The 15,346-nt window shown below is 38.5% G+C and overlaps 1 protein-coding gene across 17 annotated transcripts in view; it reads left to right on the forward strand.

The window, feature by feature from the left end:
• Positions 1–15,346, forward strand: part of MESK2 (misexpression suppressor of KSR 2) — a 154,433-nt gene that overhangs the window by 116,185 nt on the left and 22,902 nt on the right. For 16 of the 17 annotated variants that reach the window (XM_071667566.1, XM_071667575.1, XM_071667564.1 and 13 more), the window contains 7 exons: positions 4,655–4,871; positions 6,605–6,708; positions 8,441–8,582; positions 8,791–8,932; positions 11,914–12,068; positions 12,888–13,004; positions 13,308–13,392. In XM_071667566.1, coding sequence (XP_071523667.1) covers positions 4,655–4,871; positions 6,605–6,708; positions 8,441–8,582; positions 8,791–8,932; positions 11,914–12,068; positions 12,888–13,004; positions 13,308–13,392 — 962 coding nt within the window. Of the gene's footprint in view, positions 1–1,036; positions 1,416–4,654; positions 4,872–6,604; positions 6,709–8,440; positions 8,583–8,790; positions 8,933–11,913; positions 12,069–12,887; positions 13,005–13,307; positions 13,393–15,346 lie in introns of those variants that run through there. The other variant, XM_071667569.1, reaches the window with a different exon arrangement.

The raw sequence follows: 15,346 nt of genomic DNA on the forward strand, positions 1-15,346 counted from the left end.
GAGTACAGCAGAAGGTCCAATCCCCTCCCACCGCCATAGATGGAGACGGGATTAGTAAAGCATAAGGCTCCTCCACGCCCACCACGCCCACCGGCTTAATCAGGTGACAGGAAGAGAACGATGGAGAAACAGTCTGCAGCGTAGAAAGAATTAGCTGACACGGAAATGCTGTAGACAGTGATGCCGTGTACTCAGGGTAGGAGCGATTTTACACGTTCATCTGTGACGGGGGAAAACAAGTTGAAAGAGTTGCATATCGTCATTCTTGAACGCGCTGTCCATAGTGATGATTGAGTATGTGTTTTAACCATGTTTTGAGTGTATTGATAGAAGTGAATTTTGATAACTCTTAGGCTAAATTGGTAACAAGGAGAGAATGTCAAGGTTAGTATGACGTGTATGCCAGGCACATGAGAGAGAGAGAGAGAGAGAGAGAGAGAGAGAGAGAGAGAGAGAGAGAGAGAGAGAGAGAGAGAGAGAGAGAGACCTTCTCCATTAGGGAGACTCTTATGAATGACAATGGTATGGAACTCCACCCCGTCCCAGCCATCCCGCGGGAGGGGGGGGCAGCTAGCCAGGGACAGACTCGTTTCACACTCTCCTCGTTATATATACATATATATTTATGTTTTATTGTTCCCGTCTTGTGGAGTTATATGAGGGTAAGATTGCGTAGAGTAGTTGGAAGTAACTGTAGTGGTGTTTTGCGATGGCTGTAGTGGCTAGGATGTGGCGAGGAGTTTGTGCGTGTGTAGTGTGGGATAAGGGGTCAAGTCCGTGGGAGAAGGTACTTTCTAGTCAGGTGACCAATACCAGTGGTAGATGCATACCAGCTCCTGGCCGTCTCGTCGTAGACATACGGTCGACATCGCCATACAGTTGTCGTACGGCAACGCCCTTGTGCGAAGTGGTAGGAAGGCTGTTTTCGATGTTGCCTTGGCCTGGTTTCTGCACGTTTAGGAGAGCAGAGGTTTGAGGGGGCGAGAGAGATGGTCTTCATTAGGCTCTGTTCGTTAGTGGTGTTCGGTGCCGGTGACAAACTACAGACAACTATTGGGCTCGAACTCTTGTGCTACATTTAAGTATTTTGTATCACTGACTTGGATATGAGTTGTATCATTAATTTCAACACAGTCTTTTTTTTATCATATTAGTTGATAACTTAAGAAAAGAAATCTTTTGTGAACTTCTTTGGACTCTTAAAGGTTTGAAAAGTGGTGTTATCCAGCACAGAAGAATTTCTGATTACAGAGGATTCGTTTTGAATATGATTAGTGAGTACAGGCGCGAAAATCCATAAGGACCCGTTTCTTTGATCGTATATTGTTGTCTCTTATAAATCTGAAGAAAATGATGGCGGCAGTCGCCGAGGAGAACACCTCCGGAGCCGTAGGCATGTCTGGCAGTGCCGACTGGTAAGTTCTCGTAGGCCTACACTGGTCTCCATTTTCGGTTTGGAGACTGTGACTTCGTCCATAAATAATTTTCGGATGCTTGGGCTCGTCAGTTAATAAGTACGCAGTAAGGAGGAAGAGGGGTAACCTCACATGACTGCAAGATAACAAGGGGTCGGATGGGATGCGACGAGATGCTGTGGAGTTTGGATATTATTTAAGGATCCCATTTTAAAGCCTCGGTTTTCTCTCACAAGATGCCATCAAGAGAACGGATGGGTTTGTTGACATACAGCAGGCGATTATCGAGAACACTTGGCAGTGTCTTCGTTTAAGGTGGGGTTTTTAGGCTTTTCTTTTTGATTCACGAAGAGTTAGATGAGAATTGAAGGTATCGTAAAGTCTGTCTCATCTTTTAATAGGTATTTCGGGGAATTTCGTAGACGCGAACGTCCCTCGGCGGAGTTAATTCGATCGCTGTGTGAAAAAAAAAGATGGCACCTCGGAGCAAGTTGTTCAGTGGATCGTGTCGAAATATTGTTCTAGAAGTTAAGTTGCGACGATGCGACGCTTGAACACGACAATACGACGCTTGAACGCGACGTTTCGACGCTTGAACACGACGTTACGACGCCAGATCACGACGGTACGAGCCTGTGAACCACAACGGTACAAACCTTGATCCCTTACGACGGTCGACATTTGAGCTCAGCGTTACGACTATTAGTCACAAGGAGCCTGGCCTTTGACCTGACCCTTGAGGGGTCTGGTCAAAGGCCAGGGACCATCTTGTCATGCATGAATCGTAGCGTCGTGCTCATGGGAAGTCCCATGGGAATGGTTGACGTGAAAAGAAGGAGTGGTTGAAAAAGGACCCTGATAGGGTGGGAACAATAGGTTCTATGTGTTTTCCTAAGGCCGAATATACATTAAAGTATTTACTATTATCACTAATAGAAGTAAAGGGTTAATGTTAATGCTTTTCAAATCCAGAGTATATTTTCTTTAATCAAGTGATTTGTTATAAGTAACAGTGGTGCGTTGTATTTCAAGACAAAACCTAGGCATTGTCGAACAACCGAATGGCTGTAGGATTGCGACATTTAGAGATACATCGGTGTGATTTTACAGTGGAAATTAAAAGGTAATGTTAAGACCTAAGCCTGCTGATATACTTAATAGAAAAAGAAGCTGTAAAGTACCCATGTTGCTCTGTAGAGAGAGATCGAAATTTTCCCTCTTCACTTCAGAGCACAAGATTCAGCCCAGAAATGGCAGTCAAAATTCTCGAAAAACTCGTTTCTTTTAGTCACTTCCTGTTTTCTTAGATGTATTTCTTTGATACAGTAATTGTGCCCGTCTACTTCGTACACAGAGTGTCTGTATCTTTGTGTCTATTCAGTCTGTGTTTCAGGTTGTCAGATGCCGTGATCATATTCTCTTCTGTTCATTTTAGCTCATCACCCCCATCTCCTGTCATCTGATTCTGACTGCTCTACTGACACTACATTTTCGTCTAATAAATTATTTTTCCGCTACAGCCATCTGCTATTACACTGTCAGTGACAACCTATGTCTTTCTTGCTTCGCGTGAGGTTGTTGGAGGTCATTGGACGTGTGTTAAGAGAATCAGTTTGTAACTACCTGTTGTAATTACCTGTTTTTGCAGTAGGGATATGGTGTCGAAAAGCACTTAAAACAGTGTGGCAATCATTGGTGAAGCCCCTGTCAGTGTCGTGCAGTTTTGAGTCAGCATAATCGATATTATTAATGAAATAAAGTATTGCTTTTGTCTTGCTTGTAGACGTTGTTTGTGTCGTAATGTACAGTATTATCGTCAGTATTTTTTTATATATATACTTTTTTCTATAATTTGATATAGGAATTAACTCATGTATATATTCTCTTGCCTTTGTTTTGGCTGCTGTAGTCTTGGAGCATAAAGCTTCGTTGTCATAGGCATGTTCTCAACCCCACAGCAGTAGGCTAACCTGACATGAAACTTGAATGGATCACTTTGATAAGGGCCATAATCACAACAAGAGTGTATGTTGTGCTTTGTGAATTATCTTCACTTCTTGATTCTTGTGTTCAGGCATATTTGAGTGGTGGTTATGAATACCTTTATTGCCGTGATGACACTGACAATCGATCGGCCTTGTTAATGCCCTGCCATCAACCATATAATGGCATTTCACCACTTCGTGAAGGAATAAGTACCTGAATTGTGTAGAGTGTAGTTAACAGCCGTTACGGTACGTCATTCTTGTCATTAACAACGTGTTTTCCCATATGGTTTGGACTCAAATGCCATAATATTTCCCTGCGATAGTGTATGGTCTTAATCCTCTTGAAAACATGACGATAGTGTATGGTCTTAATTATCTTGAAAACGCGAAGAAAGAGCTAGTTATTACAATTGTTGATTATAACTTGGTGTTGACAGTTTCAACGACCTTGGCAGTCAATAGGCGGCTTAAAGGCAACTAACCAAGCAACCATTTAGACTCACAAACGTCATATATGCACTATGAGCATGTATGGTCATAGCATTATCTTGAGCATCTTAAGAAAGTATTTAAGATATTTCGATTATTGGTTGTAACTTAACGTTAAGGGCCTTAATGACTTCGGTTGTCGATGGGCTTGAAAACCCAATAGATCAACCACCCAGCTAAAATCTGGGCTCATTTGTAGCCTTAGATAAACGCTTGCACACGTCAACCCTTCTAGGGTGAACCCACCTGTCAAGTGACAGACGGAGATGGTTGCAAGAGGCTAGGATGCGAAACAGTTTTCATTGATGTGTTGTTCCCGTCAGAACAGAGAGCAAAATGTAAATTAAGTGCCAAATCATAGATGTTTTCAGGTACATGTAAAACTGATGTACAACATTAGTGAAACAATAAGATGGCCATTTAGGCATTGAATTTTGTGTTCACCAGAGACCAGCAGATCATGTCTTAAGTTTTAAGTCAGGGGTGTTGGGTTATAAATGACATGTCGATGTATTTCTCTCGTTCCTTATGTTGATTTTTAATGGTTATAACAGCTCCAGTTCTCAAATACTTTGTATGTCATTATTGATTTTAGCAGTGTTTTTCACCTGTTTTACAGGCTATGGGTACCTGCACTCTCATTTGCTTCAGGGCCTTCACTGTTATAGATTCAACTTTGTATTTGTGTAATATGTAAGGAATGAATACAGCTGTATGATTATATGAAGTTTTTTGATTCACTTACATCTTGTGTATTTTCAGGACTATGCCTAGTGATGCCCTGGATGACATTGAGCTTCGACATGTGCAATTATCCGTCGCCAACTCACGTTCCCTTAATGAAGATGGGTCTGCAGGTACACGGGAAACTGTGGACACAGAACATGGACCAATCACGGTGGCAGTCACAGGAGACACTTCCAAGCCAGTTATTCTCACATATCATGACCTCGGCCTCAATCATGTCACCAATTTTCAGGTATTGGCTTAGTTTTTGGTGTTATTTTCCTTCTGCATCCTCTGTATCCCTATTTTTAATGTGTTTTATGTAATTTTCACCTGTGAACACATATACTTCTCTGTATGAAGGAATACAGCTTTAGGGGCAACCTCTGTTTATACGAAAGAATACAGAGATTTCAAACAGTATAAGATCACTGGGTTCCTTTGAGGCTGTATGTGGTTGTGGAAGATGTCAGAAAGTCATAGATTAGTGTGATAAAAGTTGAAAGGTACATTGGTAATTCAAAGAAAAAAACTTGCAAACACTTTTGAATGTGTATCTTCCTGTCCAGTCATGACAAGCAGCTACATGAAAATGGCTGTGCTGATTTCATTGAATTTTGGCATTGTTTTGAACCCTCTTAAGGAGAGAATACATAAATTATTTTTCATTTAGATGCGTACTAGCAGATAGGAAGCCATTTTTGTGGTCAACATAAACAGACAATGCTAATTCTTGAAAGAATGGGGTTACCCCTTTACCAGATGCAGATATTACTTGTTATTTGTGTTGAATATGGCACAGATCAGTATGAAAATTTGACTTCAATGGTAGCTTCTTATCAGTGTAAGACATTAATAGTAAAGTTTTTTTTTTATGTAGATCATACTGCAGTAATTTTCATAATCCTTTGTTTGTAGATTAAGGAGTCCATCATGTCCTTTTAAATTGTCATATTTTTCTTTACCTTCTCTTTTAGTGTTCCAAACTTACTATTACATGCAGATACCACACCTTTATGCACAGTGCTGCCTTATTCGATTGGGTCAAATTCTCATCCATCCAGGCAGGTTCTTTTTTTGGGGACCTGGTTGCATTATGATGATTATAATGTCACTGTCTTATAAAATGGGAAGTAGTTGAATCCCACAGTTGGAGGAGTTAAGAATTATCGATTCTTAGATGCCTAAGTGTTATGTACATATCTACTGATTTCAAATCCTCTTTGCTTGTCTGTGAGTGTGGTAAAAAGTTATGATAGCAGGGTCCCAGGATGGCCCTCCTGTGACCCAGGATTCCTGTAATGGGTTGAATGGATTTTTCATTATAATCTAATAAGCTAGTACCTTTTAGCACTCATTTGCATAGTGGTATTGCATCCATCTGTTACAATACGAATAACAATTCAATTCCTGTTGATGGAAGAGTTAAGTAGTGGTTTTGTCTATGCCAGTTATGCACTGACTAAGTGTATATGATGATTTTCCTCTACCAGGTCATTTGGTTCACTGCACTGGTTACATTGCTGACATATTGGGATAAAACCTGATACGTATTTTATGTTATGATTTGATTAGATTTCGTCATTGGATATGATACATTACCATATTGCCAGTTTTAAGATGCTGAATTTTTTCCCATGTAGTATATAGAGCTTATAGCTTACGTATGATTCTGTTGATTCCAAAATAATTACACCATCTGGCTTTTGGATGCCTTTTGTGATATACAATACTTCTTATTTCTTTTATAAACAAGATTTAGTGATTGACATAGTTTTTCTGTTTCACTTTGATTTGAAATAAGAAATTTTTGATATACAGTAGTGAACATACAGTTAGACTATCTTCCTTTTATTTGATTCAGGAATCATGTCATTCTTCCCTCTAGTTGATTCAGGAATCGTGTCATATGACTACTGTTTAAGATATTTTTTGTGCTGATATTTGTAGTACTACATTTGTAATACATTGTTATATCCCTTTCAGGCATTCTTCCTATATCCAGAGATGAGGAATGTTGTTAACAATTTCTGCATTGTGCATGTCAATGCCCCAGGCCAGGAGGAAGGAGCACCAACACTTCCTGAAGGGTAAGTGGCGAGATATAATTGAAAGGATTTGGACTGTTATCCATCAGTGTTGTGGTTTGTGGTCTGTATAGTGAAATGATTGCAATGTGTTCTTCATGCTGAGTTTAGAGGAATGATGCTGAATGTGTAACAATTGTTAGTTGTGCTGAATAAACGAACTATGAAATTCAGATTTTCTGAATATAGAATCTGCCATGAATACTGTTAGCAATGTATTACTTTTTCTTTTATGTTAAGTGCAGAAGAGGTTATATGATGATCTAAGCATAATATTAGTCACAGTCATTGGCACTGGTAAACTGTGTAGCTTTTAATGTGTTGGAAATAACAAAGTCAAATTTGCTATTGAATGCTTATTAACTTACTACCTCACTGTATCATAATCCTCTTAGAAATGTTTGCTGGGAGGTTTGTCATTTGACATCAACAAGCACTGATCTTTTATGCCTCTGTGTTTTTGTGTCTGTGTGAGCTTTGCTCTTTTTTGCCACATTTGCTTAATCTATGTATACACATATTCATCTGATGCTACTTTTCATGCATTTAGCATTTAGATGAAAAAATTGCCTCTGCCTAGTTATTATCATACATATTCACCATTTCCCACGTCAGGGAGGTAGCGACGAGAATAGAGGACTGAGCCTAAGGGAGAAAATCCTCACTTGGCCCCCTTCTCTGTTCCTTCTTTTGGAAATGTTAAAACTGAGGGGAGGATTTCCAGCCTCCCCTTTTAGTTTCTTTTTACGACACACAGGGAATACATGGGAAGTATTCTTTCTCCCCTATCCCCAGGGATAAACTTCTGCATAGTTTTTTTTTTATTATACTTTGTCGCTGTCTCCCGCGTTTGCGAGGTAGCGCAAGGAAACAGACGAAAGAAATGGCCCAACCCCCCCATACACATGTATATACATACGTCCACACACGCAAATATACATACCTACACAGCTTTCCATGGTTTACCCCAGACGCTTCACATGCCTTGATTCAATCCACTGACAGCACGTCAACCCCGGTATACCACATCGCTCCAATTCACTCTATTCCTTGCCCTCCTTTCACCCTCCTGCATGTTCAGGCCCCGATCACACAAAATCTTTTTCACTCCATCTTTCCACCTCCAATTTGGTCTCCCTCTTCTCCTCGTTCCCTCCACCTCCGACACATATATCCTCTTGGTCAATCTTTCCTCACTCATTCTCTCATTCTGCATAGTATCAGCAAATATTCTCCTTATGACTTATGTAACTTTTCATGTAAATGAAGTTCTGCCTGAGTTATGCATACTGCTTGTAGGTGGGAATAGCCTTAGTATGCAACTTGTACAATCACCAGGATGAGAACATTGAAAACCTATTCTCTTGATTTAAATTTTCTGAGTTTTGAGCCAAGATATTTTGGTTTATGGTCATCCTTAACTTGATCTAACTCACTGCCTTTGGTTTTAGTTTCTTTGATGGCACATCCATTAAATGAAATTTAGAATATTTTTGATTTACTGTAACTTATCAGAAATCAGAAGACCTGTCCCCAGTTTATCTTTTCACAACAGAGTAGAAAAGGAAAACAAAATTACTTGTGATAGGATAATTTTATGAATGATAGGCTACAGTTTTTGGCCTCAACGTCCTCCTTTCTCCTTTCATTTTACAGTGTGTAATCCTCAAAAGTTTTAATGCTTTTGGTGTATTTCCATCAAAATTTTGACTTATACTTGGCATCTTTATTGCAGATATGTATATCCAACTATGGAAGAACTCTCAGAAACAGTTACATGTGTCAAGAACCATTTCCACATTCGGAGTTTTATTGGATTTGGAGTAGGGCTTGGAGCTAATGTTCTTGCACGTTATGCTACCAAGTACCCAGCTGATGTAAGTACTGAAGCTGTTAGGCATATAAAGAGAACTTAACAATCTGTCTCATAGTTAGAGGTCTGTTTTCCAGGCTTTACCTCACTGAAGTGGTGTGTAGCGATGCTGTTTATTATTATTATTATTATTAATGTTATTATTATTATTATTATTATTATTATTATTATTATTATTATTATAAACAGTTTTCAATTCTGGAACTCCACAGGTTGATGCTTTGGTCCTCGTGAATTGCTCATCCACTCAAGCAGGATGGATTGAATGGGGTTACCAGAAGCTGAACATTCGTCATCTCCGCTCTGGCACCATGACAGTTGGCACTGTTGACTATCTTTTATGGCACCACTTTGGTAAGTTTGAAAATGTTCATGGATATATATTATACTGCTGACTAAAGATACAAGCTTGTGTGAATTTTTTTTTTTCATGTTTAGATTTCCTTAATTGTGGTTGTACTTTGGTGATTCATACTAAGAATTATTGTTCATGGGTTTTCTTTATTTGTGTGAAGATCAGTATTTCTATGTAATAGAGCCTAAGGTATTGATGTTAATGGTTATCTCTTTATGTAATTGCCTATTTTAACTGTATTGGGAGGGAACTGTACTCTCATTGGGCCTCAAACACAATGCATGTATGAAGTTTCTTGTATAAACTATGTATTTTTTAGTGAGTCAGTAGTTCGCCGATGATACAGCTCTAGTGGCTGATTCAAGTGAGAAACTGCAGAAGGTGGTGACTAAGTTTGGAAAAGTGTGTGAAAGGAGAAAGTTCAGAGTAAATGTGAATAAGAGCAAGGTTATTAGGCTCAGTAGGGTTGAGGGACAAGTTAATTGGGATTTAAGTTTGAATAGAGAAAAATTGGAGGAAGTCAAGTGTTTTAGATATCTGGGAGTGGACTTAGCAGCAAATGGAACCATGGAAGTGGAAGTGAGTCACAGGGTGGGGGAGGGTATGAAGATTCTGGGAGAGATGAAGAATGTGTGGAAGGAGAGAACGTTATCTTGGAGAGCAAAAATGGGTATGTTTGAAGGAATAACAGTTCCAACAATGTTATATGGTTGTGAGGCATTGGCTATAGATAGGGTTGTACGGAGGAGGGTGGATATGTTGGAAATGAAATGTTTGAGGACAGTATGTGGTGTGAGGTGGTTTGATCAAGTAAGTAATGAAAGGGTAAGAGAGATGTGCAGAAATGAAAAGAGTGTGATTGAGAGAGCAGAAAAGGGTGTGCTGAAATGGTTTGGTCATATGGAGAGAATGAGTGATGAAAGATTTACAAAGAGGATATATATGTGTCAGAGGTGAAGGGAACAAGGAGACGCAGGAGACCAAATTGGAGGTGGAAGGATGGCGTGAAAAAGATATTGAGTGATCGGGGCCTGAACATACAGGAGGGTGAGAAGCATGCAAGGAATAGAGTGAATTGGAATGATGTGGTATACCAGGGTCGACCAGCTGTCAGTGGACTGAACCAGGGCACGTGTAACATCTTGGGTAAACCATGGATAGGGAGCTGTGGTTTCGGTGCATTACACATGACAGCTAAAGCCTGAGTGTGAACGAATGTGGCCTTTTTTGTCTGTTTTCCTGGCGCTACCTTGCTGAAGCAGGAAACAGTGATTAAGTATAAGAAATGAATAGATAGATTTTTAAATTTTTTTATGCAACATAAGGGAGAATATTTTACATTTGTGGAACCCCATCTCTTATACTTTCTTTTGTGTTGTGCTTATTTTTGTATGTATTTGTACTGCTCTATTACAGTGACCTCCCTTAGCCTATTACTTGTGCCCTTAGTGCTTTTAGTGTAGAAGAAATTTTGTACATTTCATGTAATGCGATTCTTCTTGCTTTGTACCATGGCTGAACAGTCATTTTTTATTTTAAAATAAAAGCCATTATTTACTTCATAAATCCATTCAGAAATATGTACATTTTTATATCTCTTTTTTTTTCCCCTTTCTGCCAGTGGATGATTCCAAAGCTTTTAGCCTTTCCCTGTAGATTACTTTCCTTACTTAAGATACAATCTTTGTTGCCCACATCTGCACTGTCTCCTTTATGTCATTGTTCCCCACAATTTTGATGGCCAAATTGGTGCTCTCATACTCTGTGTTGGGTATGATGTATGCTGTGAATCCTCTTCTAAACATCATCATGTCTGGGAATTTGAAGGTAGTTTTGTTGTTGATGAATAACTAATATATCTGTGCAAGAGGACTTTTCATGTAATGATCTGGGGTTAAACTTAGAATCGTGTTTACCCCAAATCCCTTTCACAGATCGATTCTTTCAGACCTTTTGATTTAACCCATCTTCATTACCTACATTTAGGTAGGTTGAACTTTATCAGTAACTATATCTGACTACAACTGGAGCTTGTGCATAGACCTCATTTAGAAGTTGCTTTTTTGTAATTCTCGAGACTCCTTACTTTTCCATCATATATAGGTATGATTTCAGTCCTTTTGGCAAGTTGCTTATGTATGTAAGGAAATCAATGGGCCATACCCTGAGCCATATGATACTTCACTGGTTACACTTCTTCACTCTGAGAGGGTACCTCTGATGTGCGTCCTTTGGTCTCTTTCTCTTAGAAGAGCTTTGACACCAAGACCATACCCTGTGGTATGCTGTTTATGATCCCAGTTCATTTTGAGAATGCTTTTCTTACATGTCCTTTGTAGGTTAGAAGAGCATTCTTGAAATAGGCTCAAGTTACTGTTATGCTACTAGGCTCAGTTTCAATCCTACCTCTCTTTTTGGTTTACATTAATGACTTGCCTGTTGGCCTAGAGACACTGTCACTGATTTGACCCCTCATCTCCATTGTATACTTGTTCCCTGACTTCTGGCTCCAATAGATTTTTTTTGGTTCTTGCACTCATTCTCATTAGATTTACCTGGCTTATGCCTCCTTGTGCAAGCACATCCCCTTCAGTGCTGTGGGATCAAGCTAATAATTACACTGTTATTAATTTGGTTTAAAATAGGAATGATCATTTCTTTATTATTATACTGTATAGTATTTTATTCAGAGGAATAATAGTCTTTTTCATAACATACTGCAGGGTAATGTTGATGTGTAGATATAAACGTTCCAACATTGTCAAATATGTACTTTGATGTGTAAAGTTACTTTCATGTGTATAGAGGATATGAAATGCATATCTGAAAGTCATATAGGTATTTGGGGAATAATTTCTTTGCTAAAGATATTTTTCATAGATTTTTTTAACTAAATTAATGTATGTTTAGTTGTTAATTGACATTTATGAAAAAAAATTAGAGTTTTTTATTTACTTTCTCTGACATTGGATTACTTCAGGTAAAATAGAGGAATGCAATCAGGATCTAGTCACTGTCTACCGGCAACACTTTGAGAAGGCCCTCAATGCCACCAACCTTGGCCTTCTTGTGGACTCTTATATTCGACGCAATGATTTGGGTATTGTGCGAGAACTTGACCCTAACAAAAAGAAGGTAAGCATTTATAACAATTTAGTTGACTGCCAGAGTAGATCAAAACAGATATTTTTCTTAAAGCACATAATGAGTGTCAAATGCTTATGAAAAGATATGTTGTTTAACTCCAGTTGCAAAGGAGGAACAGGAGGCTAGTAAGGAAAACACCAGTACACCAACCATTCCAAACCAAACTGGAAGCCAAGGCCAAAACAGCTCAATATTTTTGTTCAGATTGCTTCAGATATTATATGAAATATCTTCATAATTACATGAACAGATTCCACCATTACTAGAATGAAGTGTTTATGGATGGTAGCCATTCTTTAGATAATGTAGCCAGTTACAGTGTCTTGAGAGAGACTGGATTTAATTGTCAAAGTGAGGATAGCTAACAAAAACTGAGCATGCATAGCATGGTTGAATAAGTGAAAATGAAAGCATGTTTTCATAGTATTATGCCAGAGTCTTTCAAGGTTTACGAAATAAGTTCATCCAGCTTCAGAGCTGAAAGGGTATTTGTGATTCTCTGGTTGTTGCTGTAAAAGAAACATGGTATGACTCTTCAAATGACTGGTCTTGGTAATTAGTCTGATTCCATGGACTATGATCTGAAAGGATGTCACTAATCAAATGAGACTAAATGGGGTTAGCTCATAACCTGGAAGTGATCATCAAACCAGTGAGAAACACCAAACAAGAACACATGTCTTTGGTAAAAAGTTTGTAACAAGAAGTAAAATATATTCCAGAAAGATATGAAAATATATTGTACAGAGTTGTATGTGTTTTGCAGTTTTGTATTTGCAAAACTAGAATGAATTCTTTCTCTTGTAGGATGTTCGCATGATTCGATGCCAGGTGCTGAATATTACTGCCAACCTGTCTCCTCATATTGAGGACACTGTCACCTTCAATGGAAGACTTGACCCTACTTTGTCCACATGGATGAAGGTAAGGTGCTTCAGTTACATTGCTGATTGTCAGATGATTCTTAATTTTTTCAAACACTGAAAATTGTGAAAAAGGAAATTAGATGAAGGGATCAGATAGGACAATAGGATGAATCTTTGTTTATACATTGAGTGATTAACAAAAAGTAATGTCTTGTGAGATGTGTTGTATCATTTTAGCCCTAATTTCTGTTTTGTATTCCTAAGCAATATCAAAGAAAGACTTAGAGTTGTAATGCCTTCAGCTACCATTTTTAACCTTAGTGAAGGGCCTCTTCCTAAAGGTCAGTTCTTTATTTCTCAGATCCAGGACTGCGGACTGGTTATAGATGAAGCTCCTGGCAAAGTAGTGGAAGCTTTCCGACTCTTCCTCCAGGGGCAGGGCTATGGTAAGATTACTGTAATAAGATTGTTTTGTATCTTTGATATTACCTGATTTGATAAGACATTCTGAGATGGGCCTTAGATATGTGTTTAATTAAAGTTAAGAAACAGATGGTAAGCTACCCTTGAAGCCTGAGTGTGCAGTAAAAGGAGAGAAAGAGAGAGTATCACATGAAGAAAATGTTGTTCTTCATGATGTAATGAACCGTAATGAACCATAAGCTTTAAACTATTGGTCAGGTGATTCAGATTCTGTGCAATTTAAAGCCTGGTGATAAGTATGAAAATAAATATGAACCAGGGTATGTGAAGTGGCCAGGTAAACCATGGAAAAGTCTGTAGGACCTGGTTGCAGATAGGGAGCTTTAGGTTTGATGCATTACACATTACATGCATTACAACTAGAAAATAGATGTGAGTGAATGCAGCCTTTCATCATTTTCTTGGCGTTAATTCAGGAAACAGCAGTTAAGTCTGAAAAAAAATTGAAAATGTTTATTGAATGCTTGTTATCCATGTTTACTATATGTGGTACATATGCTGAGTTGCATTTTTAACCATGGAAAACTAGGGATCCCCATTTTCAAAAGTGCCAATCAAGGTGTTTATGTTTCCCGCCGCCACCCACAATGTATTACCAGGCAGTAGTTAGTTTTCCCTTTAGTGGTGCAGTACCTTCAATATGTTTTAAGAATATGTTTTACTCGCTCTCTGTTCTGTTTTGACAGTATGGCAAGATACTGTGAGATTCATATCTCATCAGTTGTAAGTCAGCTTATAAACATTACCAAGCTTCAGCCAGTGGTCTCTCACCATGGTTTGTGTGCTTTTTGGCTGTAGTTTCTTCCATTCAAAGTAAACATATGTGTTTCAGTAGCTGCCAAGACTAAGAAAGGTATTCAAGGGAACAAAAGATGAAAAGCTATTACTTTAGGCACAAAATTAGAAGTGCTTAGAAGGTTTGATGAAGGTGAGAAGCTTTTGGCTGTAAGGATCTCACTTACTCAGCTATGGCCATTGTTAAGCAAAGTAAATTGAAATAGAATTTTGTTCTTTTTCTACCAATTCATTAACTACTAAGACAGTGTGCAGGAGAAGGAGCAGTATGATTGAAAAATTGGAAAACTTACTAACTGCCTAGATGGAACAGAATCAGAGGAAAATACTGCTAACACCTGCAATTATCAAAGTGAAGGCAAAGTCACTGATACAACATTAACTGAATCAGATGATTTAGGGAATGACGTAGACATCCACAGTGCTCCTTCTCAGTAACCCTTACTCCATGCCACCACTACGTCAAAACCCCATAGCACATTTTGTGGTAAGTTTTCAGTAAATGATATCTGAATTGGTATATGTAAGGTTGTGGCTAGTATTTGTCAGGCATATATATTCCTTACTTCAGAGATACATGCTGAAAATTAAGGCTCAGGATTGCATTCACCTTTCACATAATGGTGTAAGTATGTGTGATCACATAATCATCCTTAGCACCTGAAGAAGGTGTGAAGAATATGTCTCAGTTTGTGGTTGTAGCTTGATGGTGACAGCCATAATGGCCATGACAGTTGATGGCTTAAGGCCTAAGCAGCCAACCCAACCATTGTATAACAACAGTTTTTAGAACAAAAAAGTTTTACAGGAACATAGCCCCATCATTACACAAGGGATGGCTTTGCAGTAATTTTTTTGCAGTAGAGTGTTAGTACTGTAATAAGGTGAACACAAATACAGCACTTGCATGATATCCCAAAATGTGTAGCAGTCAGAATGTTGGTTCAGGTTTGTTTTGATTTGCATATTACTTCAAATAGATAAGGAATTTCTTCATTATGTGACCTCTACAGCCTATCTTTGATAATAGTATTTTGATTTTCAGCAAGTTCATGATAATGATTTAGAAGGATAGATCCTTAATGATAGGTACTTTGAATTAACATTCACATAAATGACAAC

This window comes from Panulirus ornatus, chromosome 12 (genome assembly GCF_036320965.1).
Source record: "Panulirus ornatus isolate Po-2019 chromosome 12, ASM3632096v1, whole genome shotgun sequence".
Lineage (NCBI taxonomy): Eukaryota > Metazoa > Arthropoda > Malacostraca > Decapoda > Palinuridae > Panulirus > Panulirus ornatus.